The 26,752-nt window shown below is 41.9% G+C and overlaps 1 protein-coding gene across 3 annotated transcripts in view; it reads right to left on the reverse strand.

Annotated features, from left to right (window-relative positions):
• Window positions 1-1,595: 1,595 nt before the first annotated feature.
• LOC119653732 overlaps window positions 1,596-26,752 on the reverse strand; it is a 55,974-nt gene continuing 30,817 nt past the window's right edge. For all 3 annotated transcript variants that reach the window (XM_038058653.1, XM_038058652.1, XM_038058654.1), the window contains exons 3-4: window positions 6,900-14,079; window positions 1,596-6,536 (exon numbers count right to left, since the gene is read on the reverse strand). In XM_038058653.1, the coding sequence (XP_037914581.1) occupies window positions 4,073-6,536; window positions 6,900-14,079 (9,644 nt within the window). In that variant the 3' untranslated portion in view covers window positions 1,596-4,072. The remainder of the gene's footprint in view (window positions 6,537-6,899; window positions 14,080-26,752) is intronic.

The raw sequence follows: 26,752 nt of genomic DNA on the forward strand, positions 1-26,752 counted from the left end.
ATTTACTGTACACATCAATAATTAGTAGGACTGATTTTCTGTGGGCGGAGCAAAGCGTAGGCATTTATGAACAAAATACGACTTGGATGCCTTTACGGAATAAGAGAACTGTTCCTTGTGAACAATTTTTAAAAAGTATCGTCACGACCATATTGAATTTCGAGCAGCGCTAGAACAAGTTGTTCCAGGAAAGAAGGAGCTCGTCAAAAATGTGACGGAGTCGGTTGTTAACTCCCGAATTAGTGAGAAGTTAAGCCTTTCCTACGGCACTGTTCAAAATTTGGCAATATGGAAAGTGTACGCCAAGTTTTGATTGATGAACAAAAAGCAAATTTCAAAAGGCATTCGGGATTGCATTAGCGAAATTTTAAATTGTCTCAATTACGTGGTTAGCGGAGAGGAAGTCTGGTGGTTTCAGTGGAACCCAGAACCCAAATGCCAAAGTTCGGAATAGGATAAAATCAATTCTCCTCGCCCGAAAAAGGCCTCAATGAGCAAGACATCATGGTGTCATTCACAAGGAGTTTTTATCTTCTCAGCAAATCATGAATGTACAATCGCAGGAGTTTGTGAAAGATCCGACTGGCTTGGTATTGTGTTCTCACGTTACCTCATCCCCCTTCCGGGCTTTTCTCCCTTCCAGGGCAATGAAGAGACATTCGAACCATAGAAGACGTCCAAGCCACTGTAACAAGGATTCTCGGCAGAACTGCCGTAGCTCCAATTATAATGAGCGTAAGGCATCTCATAGGGTTCCGCGCATTTCCATTAAGGAGGTGAATTTAGTTGTCATAACCTACCAGCCAGCAGCCTTTTTGGACTTAAGAGACAGCTCAAATTTCCATAAATGTAGTTTTATTTTAAAATTTATTTTGTGATATTTGCTTTGATTTTTTTAAACCAACGAAATACCTGTATTTTCATTAAGTTTCTACCATCCCGACCTGGGAGTTCAAGATTGAGCGAAAGTCGCATTAAGTTTAATATAGTTTACATGATACATTCACATAAGCCCTGACTATGATGGACATAAGACAGCTGCTAAGCTGTCGCTTATTTGTCTAAAGATGATTAAAATTGCTGTCAAAACTTAGCGTTAACTATAACCGCGTTGCATTTGGGGTTCGTGGCGTCCGCGCCCGTGATTGTCACAGTACCCGTTTAAGAAGATGAAACTGCCTAGATAGGCTTTGATTTTTTTACGGGACAAAAAAGATGACATCCGATGGTCAAGATTGCAATTGCGTTCTGCGCATCTTCATTGGTACTCGTTCTTATTTGTGACATGGTGTCATTGTAATAGAAACTTCTTACCATGGGGTCAAATCTTTTACTGTACAAGATAATGATCTTGCCAGTCCTCATGTATTCCTCGGGTTCATAGCAAGAAGAATTGCGAACTCTTGGCCGCGTTCGAGAGAAGAATCCTCTGAAGAATTTTTGGGCTCCTACATGAGCGATACCAATAGGTTACGGTGGGCGGGTCACTTAATCCGTATTGATGAGGATGATCCAGCCCGGAAAGTCTATCAGGGCTATCTATGGTAGAAAAAGAAGACGAGACCGACCCTACCTAAGATGGAGCGATGGCATAGGTCAGCACGCCAGACAGCTTTTAGGGATATCGAGTTGGCGGACCTCGGCGCAAAACCGGGATGTCTGAAGTTCCTTATTAAGGCAGGCCTAGACCGGATACCGGTTGTTGCGCCATTGAAGATGATGGGAACACAACACACAATACATTAATAAATGCGCAGAATGCACTGTGATCTTGACTCGGCCCGAAATCGGATGATTCACCTCCTGTAACTGCGTTAGCTAATTATTTAGGAAAACTTTATGTAATTGTATGTATTGTATGCAATGTAATTTAATGGAATATTCTTGTTGTTCCTCAGCTGATTTGACATTCCGTCGAAATGTTTTTAAGTCACAACGCGCAGGCGATCAAAAACTGACAACGGTATGCAATGCAAAGGCTCGCGAGCGTTCAGAACTTCAAAGGCAACGCAGTTATACTCTTTGATTCAAAATGTTACTGTGGGTTGAACTGTTATGGCATATTCAAATGTTTTTAGCAAACTCAATTAATTACAACGGGAAATCTTGAGTTGAGATTCTCTCTTCACTTCGTATATTCTAGCACCACAAAGTCCAGAATTTTTATTCAACATTTGCATTCCACTGTCAAGAGAACTGCAACGACCAAGACGACCCATCAGCGGACATGGGTCGTCACGAGCTAAGTGCAGTCATTTCTTGGCGGCGCAGTGAGCACGAACGCTTCATCAGTGTTGCAGGTATTGTAGCACTGATAAAGGGAACAAGTGGTTTCCGAAATATCTGTATATACAAGTATAATAAATAACACTAGCAAACAGCAAAAACAGGTCTCAATTTCACTCAATCCTTCAGTTTCAGAAATCTCACTGTAAACCAATAATTTGTGTTCCCTTTACGATTTAATTTACGGACGGTACCCGATCTCGCTCTTTTTTTCAGTTTCTCCACCTGCTACTTCCACCAAAATGGCGAGATTACTCAAAATTCCTCAATATTCCATTATTAATAATGAGTAACATCAGATGGCAACACAATCCAAAATTTCAAATCAACGTAACCAGACTTTCATTAAGATTCTATCATCCGGAACCGAGAGCGAAAGACGTACTGAGCGAAAGTCGAACTAAGTTGAATATAGTTCACTCGGTACATTCTAATAAAGTGGGAGAAACTTTAAGACATTGTAAATCCATCATAGTTAGGGCTATTCAATTTGAAGGTTTCTCTGGACGGTCCTATTAAGGTTTTGACTCCTGGTGTCGATCATAAGTTCTTTAAGTCGATTTTATATTTGCCTCGGTAGAAGCAGGTGGATGAAAAAATTGAAGGCAAGTCCGAAATTCTGCGCAGCTGCAGTGTTGGTTTTTTGAAATTCAAGACATATAAATTGATGTTATGCCAGCTCCACATGTTTGGAACTTGCTGCAAACTTCAAACATCAAAACGTTTGTCTTGAATTTGGAGACCAAACATCGCCATCCACACGTCTGCAAGTGCATTAGTGTTTTCTAATCAGACAAGCAAATTCCGTTTGGTTTGTCGAAAAAACCGACATTCAATTGGATCGACGGCAGGTGCTGCAAGCAACCTACACAAGCCAAACCAAATACTCTGTCCATACCTTTCAATTTGCGATGGCTTGTTGAGATTTGGAAAACATGTGGATTCGGCATAATATGACTTAGAAAAATTGATACCAAGCGCACAGAAAGAAATAGGAAAACACCTACTTCAATAAAATCTGTTTCCTTCGGAGACTTTGAATAAATTCAGGAACAACAAATAAGAATGCAATTCGGGCAGGTGTAATTTATCATTTATCAAGGAAGTGTTACATTGGGGACTCTTTTCATGTTTAACAAAAAGTGTCCCTTGCGGAAAACTAACTAATCACGACATCACTCATAAAACAGGAAAAATGCCGACCTCGGACAGACAGTTAATGCTGGAGGATCAAAAATCAATCGAAATCCTCTTTGGAAACAGGCGAAAGGCGTTCTTATTTTATACAGGGGCTCGCTTTTTACCTAATTGAAGTGAAGATTCGGGCTCATTTCTCCAATTGATTGTATAGTCTATAATGCTTGATGAAGAGATAATATTGAAAGTCACATCGCAATTGGAAAGAAACGATAACCTGGAAACAAGCTTTGATTGAATTTGCACCTGGAGAGATGTTCAAATGGTATGTGTTCAAGTTTCACCACAATATGCTTGACATCCCGATTTTTCCAGCCCAATATCTGACTACCTGTATCTAACAACCTCGAGCACCGGTCAAAAGCAACGATTGGCTGGCACAGTCTTTTACGAAGCGCAAAACATTGGATCTCTAAAGAGGGCATTATCTAAAGTAAAATAGAATTATTTTACTTTCTCTTAACAAAAACCATACATTTCACACATCTCCCTGTACATTTCGTCGGATGTACTAAAATTCAGTTTTCCTCAACCTATCTTACACCCTTTCTGTCTCTACTTCTACTACCTCTCCTTCCCTACAGTCTTTCTACGCTTTTTTTTTCGTCCCTGGCTCTTTTAAATCCGTCGTCATCTTTTTACCTTTAGCTGTAGCGAGTAGTGTTACCAATTTTTTGTGCGAATCACCTACAATCCATCCATGTTTGGGTAAATATTCATCCTTTTGTGTTAAGTCGTCCTCGTTGGTTTCAATTCGACCGAATTCCTCATCACTGGATGATGACGACCAATAGTAGAGCATTTCCGAAGCAATGCGTTTTCGTCGGGCAAGTGGTCGTACAGTTGACGAAGATTCCGGTGATAATGGTTTCTTAGCTGCGGGCTGGGAAGGTTGATCGTCCGTTTTCAAACTGGCCGATTGTTTCGGCTTTTGCGGGTATTTAGAATCAGATGTCATGTCGTTGTGTTCCTCCTTGAATGCTATTGTTTTGCGTCGCTTGTTGATTTTGGAGGATGTAGTTCGCTTGGGGGCAGATGGTTTGCGGCGGCGTAATTCTTTTTCGAAATCACTTTCAGAATCGTTGTCGGTGTGACGGCGGGATTTCAAGCGGGGTTTGACGGAGAGTGTTGGTTGTTTCTTTTGGGATGAATTGCCTTCCGGTGTTACATCGTCTGTAGGGTTTTCAGGGGATTGTTCTTCAGGCTGTGAAGACGCTGGGGTTTTTGATGCTTCATTCGATTCAGGCTTGGAGGCTACTGCTGCAGGCTTTTTCTTCAATCCGCCTCGATTTTTATTAAATCTCTGTAAAAGGCGGTCAACAACTCGTTGTGATTTTTTGTCTTTTGCAGTTGGATTTGGATTTTTCTCAGGCTTTTCTTTTTCTTGCTTGGAAGCAGTACCTGAGTTGGCTAGCTTTCCACTCGTTTGTTGACTTTTATTTTGCTGAGCTGTGCTAGTTTCGTTGTCATCTTCTTTTTGGTCAACGACGGCAGTAGATTCTGTTTTATCACCTCTTTTCTTATCAACCTTAGTTGCTGTGACCTTTTTCTTCTTGCTGCGCTTCTCTTTCTCCTCAATGAATGCAATAACATCTTTTGTTGAGAGAAAATCTTCATATTCGTCTGAGCTCCACGTGTCTACAACGGTTCGTGGACGATTTATTGCACATTTTCGTTGAGATTTCCGCTTACCCTCCCCTATCAGCTCTGCGATTTCTTCGGCTGTCATGCCAAGCTCTGCCTGAAGTTTCGCAATTTCTCGAGGGAAATCCGATTCGGTCGTTTTACATGATCTTTGGCTTTCGCGTTTAGCGGGTTCCGAAGAGGTCGTTTTAGTTTTCGAAGTTGCTGATGCTTTGCTGGCAGCATTCGATTTTTGGGCTTTCTCGGTAGCAGCTTTGCTTGCTTTCGATGTTTTGGCGGAAGCACCTTTGCCGGTTTCTTTCCTCTCAACACTGTCTTGAGGTTGACTTTTAGTTGCACCGCTTTCTTTTTTATCCTCCCCACTTTTACCTCCATCCTTTCTCAGGCGATCGAACATTTCATTGAGTTCTTGACTGGGAATCTTTTTCTTTGGTTCAGCCACGATGGGTGCCTTTTCTGTATTTTCCACCGGGCGATTTTTCGTGGCATTACCGAAAATCCGCCCTACAATCATACATTTGTGGGTCTTGGCTGTTTGAGCACTAGCGCAGCTATCGCTATCGCTACTCTTCTGTTCCTCCTCATCCTTGTCTGTATCTTCGCCGCCGCCTTCGCTCATCGATGCATAATTGAAATCGTCGCGATCGGAATAGCTCGTGGTTGACATCTGGCTTTCCTCTTCGTTCTGAACCGCGATTTCGTCTGGTTTATTGAATTTGATAATGTTTTGCTCCTCGGAGCCAATGTTTTTAAATGGTCGCTCCGGTATCACAATCGAGTTGCGCCCTTTAGAAGGACTTCCTCTGTCGGTCTCTTTGTCCATCGCTTCTTGGGATTCGTCGAATTCGTAAATGTCTTTCGGCGGTTTCTCAATTACAGGCCTGTCGTCCTCGCTGAGCTTATTTGCGAAATCGCCAGCTGCGTTCCCCTTGTTGGCACCTTTCGCTCGCTTCGATCGATAACCTGACTTACTACCAATATTATCACAGACTTCTTTTTTCTTAACCGTTTTCGTTGCGGCGGGTTTTATATTATTCATAATCAGTTCTTGGTACTTCTTGGCAAACTTCTCGTTGATATCAGGTTTCGATTTTTGCTGTTGCGAATGTTTTTCATATGATTCATCTTGAAGCGGTGTACCTGGAGTGGTTGGGGTGCCGGGCGGCTGATGATATCGTGGCGGCGTAATAGGAGCCTCGCTACCTAAGGCGATCTCTGCAAGTGCTGTTAGTTTGCATCCGCCGTGTGGACTGCGCTCGAGAGCTTGTTGTATGTCGAGACCCATAGTTGGAATGGAAACTTTGAAGTTGTCATATCCTTTCATTGCAGCTTTTGTACGCATACGACAGGTGGTTACGGTGTTGTTGGATCCTTGTGAAGAGTTGGAGTGCAGGGGTGATGTTAAAGGTCTGGAATGAGGCGAAGTTTGTAGCGTATAAAACAATCATCGATTAAACTAATTAATTGATTCAAAAGGCGTCTAAAATTAAGATTCCTGTATCTTGCTACAGAAAAGCAGTAATTGCCGCACAAAAGTCTTGAATCCTAAGCGTTCCGTTTCTTGCGCAAATAGAAAAGCAACACAAAATATTATCTCGATAGACATTTTCTTTATCCCCGAATATTCAACATCGAATTAGTTTTTATACTTTTTCAGGAGATTGTAAAATCGTAATTAATTTCACGAATCACAATCTCCCTAATGAATAGTTTCCTCTATTACTCCGCCAAATATTTGAAACCTAATGGAATCATCATGAAACTATACTCACTGTTCGTTTCCCATTGGCACGCCACTCCTTTCGGACTCCATCATTACAGTCGAATATCCCGCCGTCATGCTACTGGCAACTACATTGCTCACCTTTCCTCTCTGATCGCCTATGTAGGTTCGAGCCGTTAGAACTCTGGCCGTTTCGCTCAGCTCTAAAGGTAAATGCCGAACATTCTCCTCATTGCCAGTGTAGTATGCACCTCCATCTGGATGATGATTGTAGCCGTGACCGAGCGGCTGAGGCAGTTGCTCTCCCACAAACGGTTGTCTATTTGCAGTTTGATCGTAGAAAGGTAATTTGCCTGCCGTAGGAGTTGTGTCGGCGATTGGATGGCATTCAGAGCCGGATTGCAGTGCAGCCATGTGAAGCTGTTGAGCTCTAGTGAAAGCGGGATTTGAATCGGAAGAAATGTCACTAAATTGGTTAATATCGATTTTAGGATATGCATAGCGGGGACTGGTTCGTGATTGAGACATAGGAGACTTTACTGTGTACGCTGTGCCGTGTTGGAAATTGCCAGTTACCTCGGATCCCATATAAGAGAAACGTTCGCTGGATTTTGGTGTGACCGGTTTGTTTGGTACGTCATATGTTGTGTATGTGTTTGGCACAATGGGATATGTGCGTTCAACCATGGGCGTTTCTGAGCCCTTCAGCATATTGCAACATTCGTAGAAAAGACGCTCCTCTTGACTCAAAGCGATTCGAGAAGTTGTATTTTGGAAACGTTCGAAGGTAGCGTCAGCTTGTTCTGGAGAAGAAATCGGTTCTATTCCGGTTGGGGCGACAGGAGCCAGTTTAGCCGGAGCGATTTCAGGAGGTTTCAGGGCAGGAGGGATGGCCGGTGATTCCGTAACGGACACTTCTGGTGGAAGCACTGCCGGCAGAATGTCCTGTGTTTTGGATTGTTCAATAGCAGGCTCATTTTCCTCTTCTTCATCTTCTTCTTGTTCCTCCTCTTCCTCTTCTTCGGGTTCATTTTCATCTGCCACATTTGCTTCTGCACCCTTTTCAGGAGACGCAGGAAGAGATTCCACGGCGGCACTTTTCTCTTTTCTTCCAGAATCCTCATTCCCGATGTCTTTCTGTTTAGGCTCATTCAATTTATGCAAGTATTCATATTCCGAGAGCTTCTGAACATGTGTGAATGTTTGCTGATGCTTTGCCAAGGCAGTGGCCTTACCGAAGGACTTGTTACAAATTGTACAATCGAAAGTTTGATCTGGAAGAGATGGATCTGGAATTTTCTTAGGGCGCCGAGCTAACAGAATTGATCGTCGTCTACGTCTTTTCTGGCCAAATTTGGATTTACTCAATGATGACACGTCCTGTGAGAAGCTTGTATATATGCTGATATCGTCCTCTAGATCCATGTCAATTAGCTCCGTGTTTGTATTTTCGTCTTCATTTGGAACATCTGATGTTCTTTGATCGTCAGACACTGGTGGTGGGGCATGTTTCACGGTTGGTGGCAGGGTCTGGGTTGACGTGGCTTCAGATGGTAAGGCAGCGTCGAACTCATCTGTTTGGCTGAACTCCTCTTCTTCGCACATAATTCGGTTGTTGACGCTCTCGGCTATTGCCGCTAAACAATTATCGTCATCATCTTCATCGTTGTTCTCCAATTGGGCACTTTTTGCTAGTTGCAAAGATTTCGCTCCTCTTTTAGCCCTAGGCCCGTTTTTAGTTTTAGGTTTTATGAAAGCTTCATTTGCATCTTCTTCCTCGGGAGAGGTCCGCAATGATTTCAACGCAGACGAAAGGCTTATTCCACTTTCTTTCCGAGACTCAACTGAAGGTTTCTGTTTACTCTTGTTTAATCTAGGATCTCGGCTCGTTTTCTTTGCAGCTTTTTCCTGGGACAGGACAGCTGACAACAAGCTTGGGCGAAGTAGAGGTTTCCTCGTTTCATCATCCTTCTTCTCTAAACGATTACTTTCCTTACTCTCCGCATCCGAATTCCGAATAGCTGGCACCGTATTACTAACCAATGGCTGCATAGCCTTCTCCTTGTTATTCGAACTGAACAGACCCATGAAACCTATGCTTCCGAAGAGACCCTTTCCAAACTGTTGAAACGTGTTCTTTCCAAATGTGAATGACTCCAAGCCGGTGCGAAGCTCGTTTATATTCTCATTTTCTGCTTTTCTCTCCTTCTTGTAGCGATTCATTTTCTTCTTGAGCTTCCGTTGCAAACTTGATTTGCTGTTTGCTATATCGGTGGGAGTTTTCAGGGAGAAATCGTCTGGCATTCGATTCCCATGTGAATCCACCGAACAGGAGGTCTCCGCAGATCCAGGAATAAACTGAGACTTTAGCATTGTTTCCTTTTGAGCACTGAAGGTGAATTCTTGTGACGTGTATGACCGAAACGTGCCAAAAGTGAGGTTGAAATTTCTGCTGCTTAGTTTTGGAAGTGATATAGGTTCTACATTCAATTTAGGAGTTTCTTGAGTTTCTGCGAAATTTCGGAATAGATTCTCATGTGAAGTTTTTGATTTATCTTTTTCATTGGCTTTTTGTGACTTTGTGACTGGTTTCTCTGAATCCGTAGTCCCCCGCTCTGAATCCGATTCTTTGGCAAGGTCAAAGTTGGTTGTGCCGTCCTTTTTCCGTTTTGTTTTTGGTTTTGGTTTTTCTTTTTCTTTTGGAGGATTGCTGTCCTCTTTTTGATCTGATAAAACGATTTTACGTTTGGTTAGTGGAGTTAATCGTATCCCGGTAATGTAGAGGTCATCACTTTTCTCATAGGCTAGGTTTTCCAGTTTCTTGAGTTCGTCGATCCGCGATTTGTCGACTTCTTTGAAGCTCTCTAAGAGTTGATCGGCCACAATTGCTGCTAATTCGTTCTTCCGTCGTCGCCGTACAGTAGTTGGTTTAGGAACCGATTCATCAGCGGATGGTTTCTGATTTTCTAGTGCTGGAGTTGATTTTGAATCGTCTGTATGTATGGCATCCAGAATGGTCTCCTTTGAAGTAACCCTCTCTTCAATTTCAGTTTGCTTCTCTTTTGTATCCGCCGTTTGAGTCACATCAATCGGGGGCTTTTCTGATGTTGGAGGTTCCGTGGGAGTATCCTCGGTTTTCTTAATATCGTTTTGAACCTCTTCGGATGCGCTTACGATTGACGTATTCTTTCGTTTGCGAGACTTTTTCGCAGTCTTCGTCTCATCATTATTTACAATTGGGACTTTTGGCTCGATAATACTCGAATCATTCAAGCTATCTGTCAACGAAATATTCTCTGGTTTCACTGAGAGCCTGCGAGACCGATTTCTTTTAGGCAGCGAATTCTCAGTCAATTCAACTTTACCTAGCGTCAGTTTTTGTTCTTTCGGCACAACCGCTGGGATCGGCTCAACCAGCTCTGCTTTCTTCGTCATGGCTGCGTTTCTTTGTGCTTCAATTTCACTATCAGACATTTTCGTAAGAGTTACCGACAGTTCTTTACATACTATTCTTTGATCAAAAGTAGGTTCAGATGGTTTTGGCTTTGATTCTGTTTTATCCACCGGTACTTGGTCTGCGATCGCACCCTTGTCATCATTCGTCATTACTACGCCTTTACTAACAGAAGGAGCAACATTTTTCGAAGTAGATGCCACGGCCTTATCTTCGGCAAGTAAGCTTTCGACATTGTTGAATCGTGTGGGGCCGTCGAATTCATCAACAAGTTTGGACTCTTTCGCTGGCAGGTCTTCATCTTCAAGAAAACTTGCAACAATTTCGTCCAGCTCTTTACAAATGCTCGAGTTGTCTGGAAGTATTTGGATACCGTTTCGATTACGATTGCTGCGCCTTTTATTTACTTGCCTTTTCGGTGTTTCGGGGGTTTTCGCCGATTGTAAATCAAAAGACTTAGATGTTGTTGGTTCCGGTTGTTCAACAGATCGTCGAGGTTCTGACAATGATGTCATTAAATGTTTGCCATCATTGAGCGTGATTTCAGCAAACAAGTCATTGCTTGCTGTAGTCCCGCTAATCGATGGCGTCTCGGAGGGAAGCGAAAATTTTGGAATGGATTTTTTGGCTGAAATGGTTTTCCTGGTATACTTTCTGGTCAGGCCTGCATTCTCTTGGCGGCTGAAGAACGCATTCTCTTGTACCTCACGCAAAGTATCAAAAATGGACTTTTCACCGGTTGATGTATGGTTGGAAACGTGTTTGTCGCTAGGAAGGTCAGGCAAACTGCTCAATAACTGGCCGCTATTTTTGTTCACTGTTGTGCCTTCCACATCCGATGCTTTTACATCCTGTTTTTGAACAGTTTCAATAATTGTATTCTCTATTTTCTCCACCTCATTCGGGCAGTTCACCGGCTCGTCTTTATCGCTCTCTGTAGGTGGTAGAGGCTCAGTTACAACGGGAGTTTTTTCAGTTTCACTCGATTTTTTCTTTTTACTGGATGGTTTGATCACAATTGCTTCTTTATCGGGAAGAACTTCTTGTTCGGGAAGAGGTTTTGGAGAAGCTTTCTTAAGTGCCTTTTTCGGCCTTCCTCTACTTCTGGCATTAGTAGTTATCACTAAATTCCCCTGATCAGTGTCAGGATCTTTGTCATTGTTGGTTACCTGAATTTTGATTTCCTCCTTCCTCGGAGTGGCAGATGTGTCTTCCAACACTTCAGTGATTTTAGTTTCTGTATCCTTTTGCTCCTTTGTCTCTACAACCTTTTCTTCTAGCACTTTTTCCACGACTTTATCCACAACACTTTCTTTCAACATTTTGTTTGTGCTTTCCGCTACAAAGTCTTTGACAGTCTCATTCCGTTTCGTGGAATTCCTACCACGTGCTGTAGCCTTCTTCCCTTTTTTGGGAGCTACTATTATTGGCTCTGGCAGTTCCGGTACAATATTTTCCTCCATTGTATTCTCAATCCTATTCTGTGGTATCAGATCTTCAATATCAATTGATTTCGGAATGTCTAGAAGAATATCTTGCTTTCGTGGCCGGCCTCTTCCTCGCTTTGTATCAGGAGGAGACGGAGCTTCAGAATCTTTGACGGAGTTCTCAACGAGGGTTGACAAGACAGTATCCTCCTTAGACGCCACCGATACTTTGGGAGTGACTAATTCAGTTGCAGATATAACTGGCAAAACTGGAATCACGGATGATGAATTTACAGCGGGCAAGATCGCCTTAATTACTTCTTCTACTTGTGGCTGCGTATCATTGACTTCAACAGCGGGAGGTATTGTTTTAGACCTTTTTGTGCCTTTGTTGCCGGCTTTACTTTTCTTAGGGGTGACTTTTGGAGTTTCTGGAGGAATCACGATCTCTATCTCTGGTTGGTCCTGCACCTGAACTTCACTTGCCACAACATTGCTCGTCACTGGCGCAACCTTTTTTGATTTGACACTCTTCCTTTCTCTCTTTTTAGGAACAATCTTTGTAGAATCAGCATTAAAGGAAAGATCTTCTTTCGAAGTGACGCTAGCATTCATCTTTTCAACATCTTCCTTTTCTTCTGCTAGTATCGGCATTTCCGTACTTTCAACATTATTACTCGCAGGCAACGCATTGATTACTTCCTCTTGGGTCTGTAGTCTTGGAGGGCTTGACTTCAAGGAGCTTCGTCTCTTAGCAACGGTAAGATTAAGGGCCTCTTCCAATACAGGTGGGGTTTCAATAGTGGTTGAATCAGGTGGGCTTTTGCTAGATCTACCTTTCCGGGTGGATCTTTCGTTTGCAAATGGTCGAAAAAATGTTTCTTTCGTTGTCTTATGAGCATTGCCCATGGAGAGGTTAAGCACGTTTTCTGAATTGCAAGTATCGACTGAATCAAGAACTGGCAAGAAATTAGAAGCTTTATCGTTTTTTCTGGTGCTTTTTCTAAGCATCAGCTCTGAATGAGCGGAGAAGAATTCATTCAAAGTGCCGCGCTCACCAGATTTCACGGGCGTGCTATTTTGGATTGAAATACTGTCCGTTGACATCGACGAAACGGCGCTATCGTTGAATTCATTAAGAGTATTGTCTTTAGGAGCAGTAGTTGTTCCCGCTGGAAGATCACATTTATCGCTTTCTACTAGACTATCGTACATATCACTTGTCATGGACATATTGTCTTCCTTCGAATTCAATTTCGCGGAAATCAGGGAGTCGTCCTCGCTTTCCACTTTAATGGCAGGTGCTATTAGAGCTGGTTTCGGTGTGATAAATGCATCCGAATTAGTTTTCTGAATGATTTTTCTAGTGACTGTTTTCCGTTTCGGAGTTCTCGTCACAATCGACTCGATCGGGGCAGAGGAGATTTCGAGGTTATTTGGAGCGCTGGTTTCTTGTGGCGGGGTTTGTTGTCTAGCTGAAAGTACTGTTTCCAAATTTTCGTTGCCCTCGAAGAATGGTTTGCCAAGCTTTTCCTGCAGCTTTGCTATACAGTCGGTGAGTTTCTTTCCCCGTTGTCGTTTGTTCACGGGACTGACTTGGAGTAAATGCGATCGAATTTGCGGCGATGGCACGACTAGATTTAAAGGTTCAGTCGGGCTGATTGATTTGGAAGTTGATGGTTCTGTTGGATTCTCTACTATCGATGGGTTATCACGTTTGGGCGACTGTTTTGGGGTTTTCGATGGTTCTGGAGCATTCGATAGATCACCATCGTGTTTAGGTGATTTGTCTTGACATCGCTTGGTGGGCGTCTTCTTCTTGGGCGTTTTTTCGTTTTGACTCGGACTGTCCGGAACGTCAATCCCACCGTCTTCGGGTTCTGGGTTGTCCATTTTCTTGGACTTCTTTCCATTGCCGGGAGTTTTCTTTTCACTAGTAGTTTTATCACAGTTTGGTGGCGATTTTGGACCAGCTTGTGGCTGCTTCACTATCTTTTGTTGCGAATTCGGCGACGAGTTCTTCTTGGGGGATGTTTCGACAGTTGCCTTATTGTTACTGTTTTGTTTCAGCTCCCTAAGTCTCATAGCCATTCGTCCCGATCGTCTTGTAATTTGTCTGGCAATTATCCTTTGCTTTCGACGCATGTTCGATGATATGGCAGTCAAGGTTGTACTTGCCACAGTCATTGCTTTCCCTTTCACCTTTTTACTACATGTGGCGTTAACCAACTTTTTTAATCCTAAATTTTTTGTGAATTTCTTAGAGCGAGGTTTGGTAATGTTGGGAATAATTTGTCGGCAGGCTCGTTTAGGCGGTAGATTTTCAAGCATTCGACGAATGGTATCGGCTGTAATGGAAAAATGAATAATAAATGTATAGTGTGACTTGAGCCACAATTTCGTTTTGAATTTAGAAGAGAAACTTTTGAAAATTTATCCTAGGAGCTCATAATTGAAAAAGTGGGAAATTGAACTTAGGAAACATTTATTGGCAAGAATTCAAGTCAATAAGATACGAAAAAGCAAGAACCAATTACAAAAAAACGTAAGAAGGTAACAATTTAAGAAGTGGCACTTAGAGTAAGCTTGAAACGAACGTTGTGCATATATAAACATTGTAAGCCTTATCAAATGTCATTTTTTTGCAGGAAAGATGCTAGCAATGGAGGAAGTTACACCAAAGAAGGTAAGAAAAGCTTTATATAAGCAGCTCAATGCAGGTTAGGATGTCATTATAGAGGATACACACTTTTGCGAGCGAACACAGAAAGGCGATCTGATGTTGGAATTAAATAAATTCAGCGCGAAGTCAGCGGGCAGTTTCCGTGGCTAGGTGGAGAACGTGTTATCTTATCAAGCGGAAGCTAAAACCCGAAAGCAGGAGACAACAATCGAACGCAAAGACTTAAGCAAGGTTACGTCGTGGGAACATATCTGTGTTGCGTTAGAGATTAGGAAGGCATGTGGGAGTACACAGGCCGTTATTATTAGCTTATAGGTGGAATCAGTGGTTAAACTGATTACTGACGGACAAGATAAGGATAGGATGGTTCGCGTGCTTCAGATGCCTCGATAATCATAATTTTCCAGTATCATGCACCAGTCCCGATGGTCACGGTTTCTAAAGCTCACTGGTGGTAGCAGTCAACTCTGCTGTGAATGATTACCTGAGCCAAACCAAGGTAATAATCTCGGGCGAGTGCAACGTTGACCACATTGCCTCCTACAGTATACTGTAGTGTATGGATTGTTGCGCCAACGACAGTGTGGCTCCTATTGTGGTGGTCTTCAAATCAATCGCCCTCTCCTCCCACCGGGTGTCGGTGTGCGTCTTATTATGGTGGTCTTCGAATCAATCTCCCTCCCCACCCCCCGGGGATGCCCTGGAGGACTTACGAGAAACCTGCAAACGCATTGGGGATAACAACGCTCCAGGATTGGACGAGATTCCGATTTTTGCTGATAAAATGATTCATAATCAGATTCGATTCGTGCATGGTATAAGGAGTGCTTCTCGCTCAATGGAAGAGGCAGAAGTTGGTTCTGCTACCGTAACTCCAAAAATACCCTCTTGTGCGCTCTTGATATCGCGTTGTCTATCTTTTAAACACAATGTAGAAAGTGTTGGAGAGAGTGATATACAACAGACAGTTTCCTTTCATCGAACTAGCTGGTGGTTTATCGGAGCAGTTACATCGATATCGGCGAGCCGGTTTTACGGTCGATGTGATAGCAATGAGCGTGCATATGACTCGAAAGGCATTGGCCGTTTCGCGGTGGTGGCGCTAGATGCCAGAAACACCTTTAGTTTGCCCATCTGAGGATGGATTAAGAGCACTTTGGCATGGTTATATAGCTCGGTTAATTGAGAGTTATTTCTCAAGAAATACTTCTCTGGTATGAAACGGATGAACAGCTGGAAGAATACATTGTGACAGCAGGTCTTCGCCAAGGTTCCCTATTTGGGATGCCTTCTGTGGAATATAATGTATGGTGGAATACTTAACCTTCGTGTGCCAGAGGAGGAAAGCTTATTGGTTTTTCAGACCCTGTTGGTGGTTGTAGTTGCAAAGCACAGCGAGGTTTTGGTTTTTATAGAAATGAAACTATTCATGCCATCAAATCATGGTTACAAATGTTTAAATTGATCCTGATGGACAAAAAGACGGAGGTGTCAAAATCCGGATTCGTAATCACGTAATCGTTTCAAAATCGACCATTAGATACCGCAGGGTAATGATCCATGCCAAGTTGAACTTCAAGGGGCGCTTGGACTACGCATAAGGAAAGGTAGCAAGACTAATTCATCGCCAGCAAGAATAATGAATGCCTTCTATCAAAGGACCAAAATATAGTCGCCAGCTCCTTATGGGTGGGGGGCAAAATTCATTCTGCCATATGCGGCTCCTGTCTGAATGTGAACACATACCGAGCAATCCCCCTGGATGTGTGCAGCGCATATGGGACAGCATCGTGTGTGACATTGTGTATCATCGCAGTAAAGGTTTCCTTGGGTCCTCTAGCGAATGAGACGCAAGGTCTCTATTAGAAGGCTAGTTTGTCTGCGGACTTCTGAAAAGCCACTAGCAGCAAGCTGCACAATTGATTGCAACTAAGGGATAATTCCGAAAAATTGCGCTGGACCATCTATTGATTCTGTTTATTGTGAGATAGATCGAGCGAATTTAACTCCTCACGAGGCACCGTGGTTACCGGAAGCATTTACTTCGCTCCGGATTAGACGAGTCCCCTGACTGTTTTGAATGTATCACCCCAGCCAAGGTCCCGGAGCATGTTGTGTTTCAATGCCCGAGATTCACAAATGAAAGAGAGAGGTTGAGTGACATCCTAACATAGTAATCGGACCCCTTAAATTTTGGGAAACTGATGTCAGGATCTGCAATAAATTGGAGTGCGCCAAACGCAACAATAGCCCGATATAAGAGAAGTAGAATCCGGGAAGCGCGATGGAGGCGAAGTAATAATTTTTGGTGGTCCCCGGGAATATAGGCGAAGGAGTGGGTGTGATTTTAGTGGTGGAGAATACCAGAAACTGCAGAAATTTTCTAAAGTTTTTTTCCTTCATCCACAAACCAAAATGGATACACAACTTTTAAACTATGCGCGTCAAAATTATATGACAGTCTGATGCTTTTAGTTCACAAGTTACAGTGGATTTATCGACGTCATTTTTGGCTCGATAAATGACATGGAAACTTTGTGTAAGAAACTCAACAGTGTCCACTTGTATTTTGAATTTAAACGCGGACGTATGAGTATCAATGATGCCCACCGTGCGCAATGTTAATGTGGAATTTTATTCCTTGGCTACACATGAGTTATCCTTCAGGAACAACGGAGATCGCCTAAATAATTGCTTTTCACACCTAAATACCAAAAAAATGGAGGATTTTCTCTCATATTTTATCACTGGCGATGAGAAATGGGTTCCTTACAAAAATGTTAAACGCCTTCGTGACGACTTATTGAATAGTTGGTGCGTTATTCGAGTTTACTTACTGGAAACTGCTACCATGCAACAGAACCCTAACAAAGGAAGAATACTGTTCCTAACTATACTCTAGTTAGGAACAGTATTCTTCTTGGTGAATAAAAGCGACATTATATTTCACAACGATAACGCTATACCTCACATTGCAGCACTCGTTCCATTGCCTTGACTTTCCACCTTGAGATTTTCACTTAAATAGATTTTTGTGAATATCAAGGTGATAACGATTGAGCACAAACAACTTCGTCACATGCTGGAAAATGGTGGTGACAAGCTTCCCATTGATGAGTACGATCCAGGAACCAAGTTCCAGTCATCACAATTGAAACTTGCAACATCATCGGAGTCCAAAAAGCAAGGAAAGGCGCAGTACGTCACGTTGTTTTTATTTAAGTCTCATGGTTCAACATGAGTACACCCCTTGTCACCAAGAGGTACTGCTGTGAGATGCTAAGTTTTCTTAGCGAGGCGTTATCTCATTGAAACGAGGAAATAGCAGCTGAAATGTTCATCACGGTGTTCGGATTGCTCGGTGGTTAGAACGCTAAGCTGTCGTAGCGGTTCAAATCTCACTCGTGGCAGAAGGATTTGTATCGTGACTGGATGTCTGATACCAGTCGACTTAGCTGTGAGCGCCTGAGTCAAATCGGGATAATAATCACGGGCGAGCACAATACTGATCACATTGCATCCTACACTTTACTGTAGTCATGTAGTGTACCGTTACGATCTTGAATAGTGTTCTATCACGTTTCAAGGTCCAGATTCAATTCGATTATTATTGTTCCATACGGCTTCCAGTTTTTCTTCGAGCTGAGAATCGAAGGATTCAGAATTCAGACCATAGAAGACGTTATCTTCTTTTTCTTCAATTTTTGTCCCGTTCACAACCGGTTTGGCTCGTCGTGATCGGTTTCACCATTTTATTCTATCAAATGCCTGATCTCGCAGTTTTTCCACGATCGGTGCAAACCCATATCGATCGCGGATATCCTCATTTCAGATGTGATCAAAACGTGTCATGCCACTAGTCCAATGCAACATCTTCGCCTCCATTATCGCAAGACGCCGTTTACTATCTTTTATAGTCGGCCAACACTCAGAATCATAGAGAGCAGTAAGACGGACCACATTGGGTAAATTTTAGATTTGAGACGTTCGTTGATACGTCGATCACAAAGAATACCAGTTGGGGAACGCCACTTCATCCAGGTTGCGTTGATGCGTGAAGCAATTTCATAACGCAGTTCTCCATTGGCTGATAGAATCGACCCGAGAATCGCTCAGTTTTGGGCAGGTCAGCATAGAAGACATTATGAAGAAACGATTCCAGCCTTGCAATGCCAAAAGACAATCCTTAATGCTTACGGGAAGTACTTCAGACCGAATCAAAATTTAAAAAAAGATGATTTTAGGAATAAAATAAAAATCGACGTCAACATTCATATTTCGAACAGGCTCAGACTTACAAATTTTAAGGTTTTATTCAAAAGGAATCGAGGGAGGTAACTGTGCAACGTGTCGCATATGTTAGTATGATGAGGTATGGAGATGGTTTCACATGGAGAATAAAACAAGTCGGGAAACCGGAAGCTGGACGCTTCAGGTACGAAAGGTTTTGTGTATTTCTTAGTACGTAGCACGTAATATATCCATATATTATGTGAGAGTATCCACTTTCGGGTGATATTGACATTCATAGTCTTCCATTTTCAAAGAAGCAAGAAATTTGAGGTATTATAACTTTGTTAGTAATAGTGCGATTTCCACCAAACTTGGTAAGATCATGCTCTATATTATAGCCTATGTCACTGCAAAATTTAATGGTACTAGGATGAACTTAAGGGGGGTTTCTAACCGATTAGAAAAAATTGTAGTAATATACTATTATTAACTTTATTTAAACAGATATGGGCATGGAAGGTATTTCGGAGCCCAGGCACCATATAGTGGCAGCTTCCTGATTTTTTTCAGATTTTTCGGTTAGATAGTTTCTGAGAATGCCCCCCTTAAAGAAGTGATCACTTTCAACCCCACGCGCTCCGCACCCTTCCAACGAATGTCAAAACTAAGATCGGCTTTGAAAAGTACTAATCGAGACCTTTAATTTGATACCCCACATGACTATATTTGATGAAAAAAAATTTTACACCCTCCTTTTGCATGTATGGGGACCCCCCTTCAAATTCGACCTAAAAGCATGTAATTCACTGTATGCGTGAGCGTTCACAGTTCCCACCTTTCTACCAAATTTGGTGTCAATCGCTATAACCGTCTCCGAGAAAAATGTGTATGATGGACAGACAGACAGTAAACCGATTTTAATAAGGTTTTGTGTTTACACAAAACCTTAAAAAATTGATTAGTCATTTTGAACTAGGACCTATATTTGTCTTTGATTGAAAATTAAAGAGTAAATGGTCAGAAAGTACAGAAATTATTTAGGAACGCAACAAACCCTCATATACGAAAGATAAGAAAAGTGAAAACTTCCAGGCACATCCGCAGTGCCAAGCCTCAATGAATGGCAATTAATGTTAGAATTTACACATTGAAATGCTATCATCAAAAATTGGATGACGGCAATGACAGGGTTGAAGGCGTTGATAAGAGGATCACAGCAAGTATTTGGAGTTTAGCACATCCAAATGTTTTTTCAACGCAAAAGTTGCTAGCAAATTTTGTGTCACTCAATCTAAATCCACCAGTCGCTCAGTCTACATTTTAACCAAGTTGGAGAGGTGAATAGTTAAATAGTAATGTTTGCGAGAACTGACTGAAAGCTGCATGACTTTGCCAAATTTGAAACAAATAGTATATTACGAATTACGTATGTTCATTATTCTGCATACAAGTAAATTAATCTGACATTGTTTCCTAATTTGCTCCAAACGAGGATACTTAAAGTTATGTAGGGATAATGAAAAGAAAAAAAAACCGCACAATATAATGCTCGAAAAGTTGCGAGAATAACAACAAATTCCGGCTCTAATGAAAAAAGTCCATACCATTCTCAGTTAATGTCAAAGTTCGCATGACACGTGTCAGCAGCACTGAAGTTTGACAAGACTCTCCCATTATATATCGATTAACGGAAGTTTCAGTAACACTACTTTTGTTATTTCCGAAACGATGGAGAAGAACGAATTTTACCAGGAGCATCATTTGTCGGTGGTTTTGCTGAATGACAGTGCGGGAATGAAATATTTACTGAACTGGATCAAACCCGAACCTTTGTAGAGGATAAGCTTTGTACCCTGCTCTCTTAGTTGATTCGCCAGCTCAGCAATGGATAAGCAAGAGGTTTCATCAACAACACACAGATGACATCTGTACAATTCATAGCCCTATCGATCGGAGCTGACATTTAAAGAAGAGTCTATTTTCTCGTGCTCGCTCCTTTGTAGAGCATAAGATATCCACATAGCATTTTTAAGACAAGTGGTTTTCATGAAAAGACGTGAGTTAATCATGACGCTTTGGAATCAAATCCAGCAAGAAAGAAGTGCAACAAAGATTAGGTGAAAATTTCTCTCTGAGCAGGAAATACTCTCACGACTTTTTATCACGAATTTCAGATATGGACTTTTTACGTGGTGGATATATGGGTATTGTCGTCTACTACTGCCAAGAGTTTAAGTCAAAGAAAGCCACTTGTAGAAACAAAGTGCAAGATCATTATTAGTATAATGGTTCATCATGACCATCCCAGGCCACGCATGGTGGTAATAAGTTGGGAGACGCTGATTGGTAGTCATCATCATCATCATCAACGGCGCAAGAACCGGTATCCGGTCTAGGCCTGCCTTAATAAGGAACTCCAGACATCTCAGTTTTGGGCCGAGGTCCACCAATTCGATATCCCTAAAAGCTGTCTGGCGTCCTGACCTTTGCCTTCGTTCCATCTTAGGCAGGGTCTGCCTCGTCTTCTTTTTCTACCATAGATATTGCCCTTATAGACTTTCCGGCCTGGATCATCCTCATCCATACGGATTAAGTGACCCGCCCACCGTAACCTATTGAGCCGGATTTTATCCACAACCAGACGGTCATGGTATCGCTCATAGATTTCGTCATTGTGTAGGCTACGGAATCGTCCATCCTCATGTAGGGGGCCAAAAATTCTTCGGAGGATTCTTCTCTCGAACGCGGCCAAGAGTTCACAATTTTTCTTGCTAAGAACCCAAGTTTCCGAGGAATACATGAGGACTGGCAAGATCATAGTCTCACGCGCCGCCTGCTCGATCTGGATGAAGGCAGTTTATACGTCTCGGGTGGTTCTTCCCATGATGTCGATATCGTCAGCATAGGCCAGTAGTTGGGTGGACTTAAAGAGGATCGTACTTTTTGCATTTACCTCAGCAGCTGATTGCTAGTAGTCCGGGATAAGAGCATGGATAGATAATAGAGGCCCGTATAATTTTCATTCCAGGTCTGGATTTACTCTACAAGCTTGCGTATAATATTATGCAGAATTTATTAGCGACTGGTTGTCTTTGCACTGACAATACCTCTTCAATTATTTGAAAATAACAAATACAACTCTCGTAAGACAAACGGTTTCGTCCAGGGCAGAGGCAACTCTTCAGACGCTGCCTCAACCTCTGCCCTGGGAGCAGCGTGACCGTGAGTGGCATCGGATGGAAAACGCTCCATTTATATGTTAAGGAAAACACGCCAAGGGTGCGAATTATATCCAGTGGAAACCGATAGTTTGAGCCTGAGCTGGCTAATCCCTTACTTATCCTAAACAATTAAATACAACTCTTCCTTAAAGGGAGTGACTATTATATTTAATTTACCCAGATGCGCATTTCGGTAGCTACATAGTACTACCTTCTTTAGTGGACTGGCAAAGAAGTTTGGATAAGGTAATCAACACGGAAAAAGGAGCTTATTTTAAAAGTGAATATAGTTCTATAAAAACCTGAGGACATCATGAAGTAATGTTGATAAAATCTATAATAAAGGTGTCGGTGTTTCAAAATTATTGCTGGGTGCATTCTTCCCGACATATTCCATACAGTCTATTAATTGTTCTGGATGACACGGGGACAGGGTTGAATTTTCTGAATTACAAGCGCATATCAACAAAAGAGGATGCATAAAATATAAGCATGGGTGTTTTTTTTACAAAAACGGTAGCAGCTTGATTTGTAGGCAGTCAGCGATCAGAAGAGGTACCCTCCCACCATAATTACCTAGAATCTCTTTAAGCATCGCAGCAGCCGTGATCTAGTCTTTGGAACAAGAGATGGTGATATACTATATGGCGTCGGTTAAATTGGGGTTCACATCTGAAGTCGCAGGATCAAAAACGACCCCGATTCGTATTTTCAAAACAACGCTCAAATAAATTCCAGTAGGATGGGAGTCGTTTTTGAACCAAATCGTAACTTGTGACGAAAATTTAATATTTTATTGACTCATGACAGAATGAGGAAACCTATGACGAGATTTGCGGCTAAAGGGCACTCTGACATCAAAGAAGAAAATTCAGCTACATCCAAAGAGAAATATGAAATATAAATGGAAAATGATATACAACATACAAACTAGGAAATCGTTTCAATGTGAAAAAACTGTCGCACATGTTCCTATATCATTTAATGTATTCGTCAAATACTGATAATTTCAATTGTAGTAATTCAAGGAATATCTAGGGTATATATTAGAGGGGGACATCAGGGCCAATGCAATTTAAATGGTCTTTAATAATACAGTAGCGTAACACACTTCAAGGCCCTGATCCAATATGGATTGTTGTGCCAACGATTATTATTATTATGTAAGCATTTTTAGTAATGTCAAAAATGTAGGGACGCGACTACATTTCAAAACAATGAACTGTGCGTATTTATTCATAGAATTTATAATGTCTAAAATAATAATACACCCCCGACCCAACCACATGGCATTCCGACTTATTATGAACTGCTGCCGCTGGATTTGGATCCAAGACTGAGGAGATAGCTTTGTTTGGATTTGGTGTTTCTGGATAACACTTCTCAGCGACTATGTCAGCCCAGGCTACGAAGAAAGCATTCCCGACTTCGTGTCAGGATCAGTCTTGTCGTTAGTGGACGGGTTATAAGTTCTGGAAGACTTTCCGGAGAACGACCATCAATACATTGCGTTCGAAGTGGTTGAAGCGACCTATCGATCTCTCTAGCGAGTAAAATGTGGCACAGGTGAACATCGGGAAATTTGTCGAAACGCTTAGAATAGGCAGAGTCGCGCCTGAGGACAGTTCGGGAGGTGGTAACGCTACAAGCCATCCTGTTATAAATCCAGTTATGGACCTAGTAATGACAGCCTACGAGACGTCTATACTTTGGAAGAGACCATTTATTGCCAACCTGCAGAAAGGGCGCCATTAGTTTCCCCGTTAGCCATAACGATAGATGACCGGGAAATGACACGCACTACAATAACAAGGTATGGACCAGCACCACAGCGCGATAAATAAAAGCGAAGCTCACTGCTGGGCACAAGCTGGTCGACGGTATGGATGAGAAAGTCGGTATAAATTAATCATCAGAAAAATCGAGGCTCTGCCGAAATTCTGTTCATTTAAAGCCGAACAGATGGACCCGTTCCGGTTGAGAACAACAGTGCGGAAGAAGTCGAAGATTGCACACTTTTCACGAAGAAAGACCTGGAAGAGGCAGCACTCTCTATAAAAAACAAGAAGGCGTCAGGGCTCGAGAGTATCCCTACAAAGTTGCACAAGCTACTGTTCCAACATCGACGCATTTAACGCTTATTTAAAGGGGACAATTTTTATTGAGGGGTTATCTGAGAGGCCGGTGCTGTTCTATGATACGCTGGAGGACCTGAGGAGGATTAAAATCATGTTGGAGGTAGCACAGGGACCCATCCCCGGGTCGGACCTCTCGAATATTTCTTATAAAAGTCTGCTAAGACGATATGCTAGAAAAGTGAGTCTATGGCGACTATCTTGACTATCTTGACTCAAAAGAAAATCCCGAACCTGGATCTCTTATCGATCCGCGAAATTTTTAAAGACTCAAATCAAACAGTAAAGTATCTTGGATTTACTTTCTAGCTGAAGATGAGCTTTTTCGAGTAAATGAAAGCTGCAGCTAAAGTTTCGGCCTTAAATTGGCTGATGGCAAACTTTGGCGGTCTTACAATTAGTATGGGACGTCTTTTCATGAATGCAACAGCCCGTTTTCTTCTAGAGTGCGCAGGTCTGGTCTAAAGAAGTTGGAAAAGAGGTATATCCGATTGCCTTGTACAAGGACAGGGACAGGGAGCTTTGGGGATGGTGTCTGCCTACTGCGCTGTCTCAGAATCAATAATGGCGGTGGTCGTGGGAGTGAAGAAACGTAAAACCATTTACAAGTACAAAGGAAGAGTCTCAAGGAGGTGGTTGCTGGTGAAAAACGAAAACATACCCTCAGGAAGCACATAGATTGAGCGTTTTTGATCATGGTTGAACCGAAAGCATGATGAGATTGATTATTTCTTTACCTAGTTTCTAGCCAGGGATGGAGGTTTGCTTCCCTGACTGTGTGTTTTCCAATTGGTTGGTGGACGACTCCGATCACATTTTTTTTCTTATGAAAATTGGGATGGGATTCATCGGCAACTTTACATAAATACAGGCAAGCCCTTTACGGACAACAGTTTTCAGAGAAAAGCTTAGGACCGCTAGCGGATGGGTCCTTTTAACGCATTATGTATGTGCGTTATTAGCTCTATAGGTGGGGGACCGGATGGTAGGGAGTTCTTTGAACTAGCAATTTCCTTTCTCTCCTGCCCTCCCTTTGTTGGAAGGAATTCCCTGACTTGCAGATTCCCTAAGGTGGAGCTGGCCCAAAGTAATGTGTCAAACGGAGGTATTCAGCGGATAGTCCGACGGCTTATCGTTAAGAAGGTCCCATACTTAGTGTTTAAACACATTTACATACTGTAACTAAAATACGAAAATTCTGGAAGAATGGGTAATAAAATCTAAGAAAATACTTTATAAACAGAAAACGAAATTCTAAACTTGGATACTATAACTATTCTAATTTCAGAGCGGCATATGTAAATAAATTGTTTGCTCTAATTTCCAAGCTTTTCTAATTTTCGAACGGCTACAGTATAATTATTGGGGGCATATTAATAAAGAATAGACACAGACGCTGATGGAGTTTGTGTCCTGAGACTTGTAGTATCCTGATAGTCTGCGGAAAATGAAAATTAATTAGCGATAAATTGCATGTACGCTTCCTTCTGTAATTTTGATATTAATAATTTTGTAAACTTTCCTCTTATATTATTTAATTTGTTGTGAAAGTGTTTTGTGGCTCGAGATCTCACGGAAAGAATGTCAGAATTCCTTTTCCGTAAGTGCGATTACGATTAATTTGGCATAATTTTCGCGTAAGAACCCAGCTGATGGATCAAGCAAGTATAGTGCAAGTTTTGCGTCTAGTTATGGGGCTGTGGCGAAGTTGGTATGGAATTACTAGAGTCGTTGTTTAGAGAGCCTACTTAAAAATGCTCAAGCTTCTTAGAGGAGATCAGATATTGTCTTCTAATTCTACTCTAGCCTAAAAAACTACAATTTTTATTTTTCAGTGTAGATATATATTTCCGGAGCAACTTACTCCCTTCATCAATACAAAGTTAAAAGTAGCTTTGTACGAATGCACGGGATAAGTTGCTCGCGAAATATATGATGAAGGGGGTAAGTTGCTCCCGAAATATATATCTACACTGAAAAATAAAAATTGTAGTTTGGAGTAAGCTACTGGTCTATCAATTCTTGGAGGAGTTAGCGAATCAGGCGGTCATTATTCACGAAATGATAACTCATCCAACGATGAGAGCGTTGACTTCACTGGGTGTCAATGAACTGGCTGAGTTCAGGCAATAACTGAAGAAGTCAATGGAAAATCGGCTAGTTTTAGATTAGGTGTTCGATTGAGATGTCGAGCCAGGTCTAAATCACGAAATCTTCATCCTGATGATCTGGAAACCTTTTCATGAGCCATCAGCATGCTAGCAACAAACTTGCCGTTAATAAGCGCTCATGGCTACAGACAAGTATCACTAATAAGAAAGCATAACGTTTAACATCACACTAGCAATACAGGCCCTTTATTTTTTTTCAGCGGCGCTACAAGATTGTGCTGTTACGAGGAGAGAATTTAGGTTTTTACTCCAGGGTATTTGTTGTTCTCCCAATAATTGTTGCTCCTCGCCTTATATCGCCCCTATATAAAGTGGAGACCTTGCGCGGACTATCCTAGAATAAATGCTTAGCCTAGTTTAGACCGGTATCCATAATTTTGCGTGCAATTTAACAAACTGCCAAATATTTTCGACCTTAAATCTACCTGAGCTTAGTCATTAAATCGTCAATCAAAGTTCATTCACTCTAGAGTGAGACATACATTTCGGCTTCATTTATCTGCATGATGTTCTAGTCGCTTCTTTTTCAATCTGAAATTTTGATTCAGGTAGATATACATAGATTGGATGAGGTTGAA

Source organism: Hermetia illucens, chromosome 4, assembly GCF_905115235.1.
Source record: "Hermetia illucens chromosome 4, iHerIll2.2.curated.20191125, whole genome shotgun sequence".
Taxonomy (NCBI): Eukaryota; Metazoa; Arthropoda; class Insecta; order Diptera; family Stratiomyidae; genus Hermetia; species Hermetia illucens.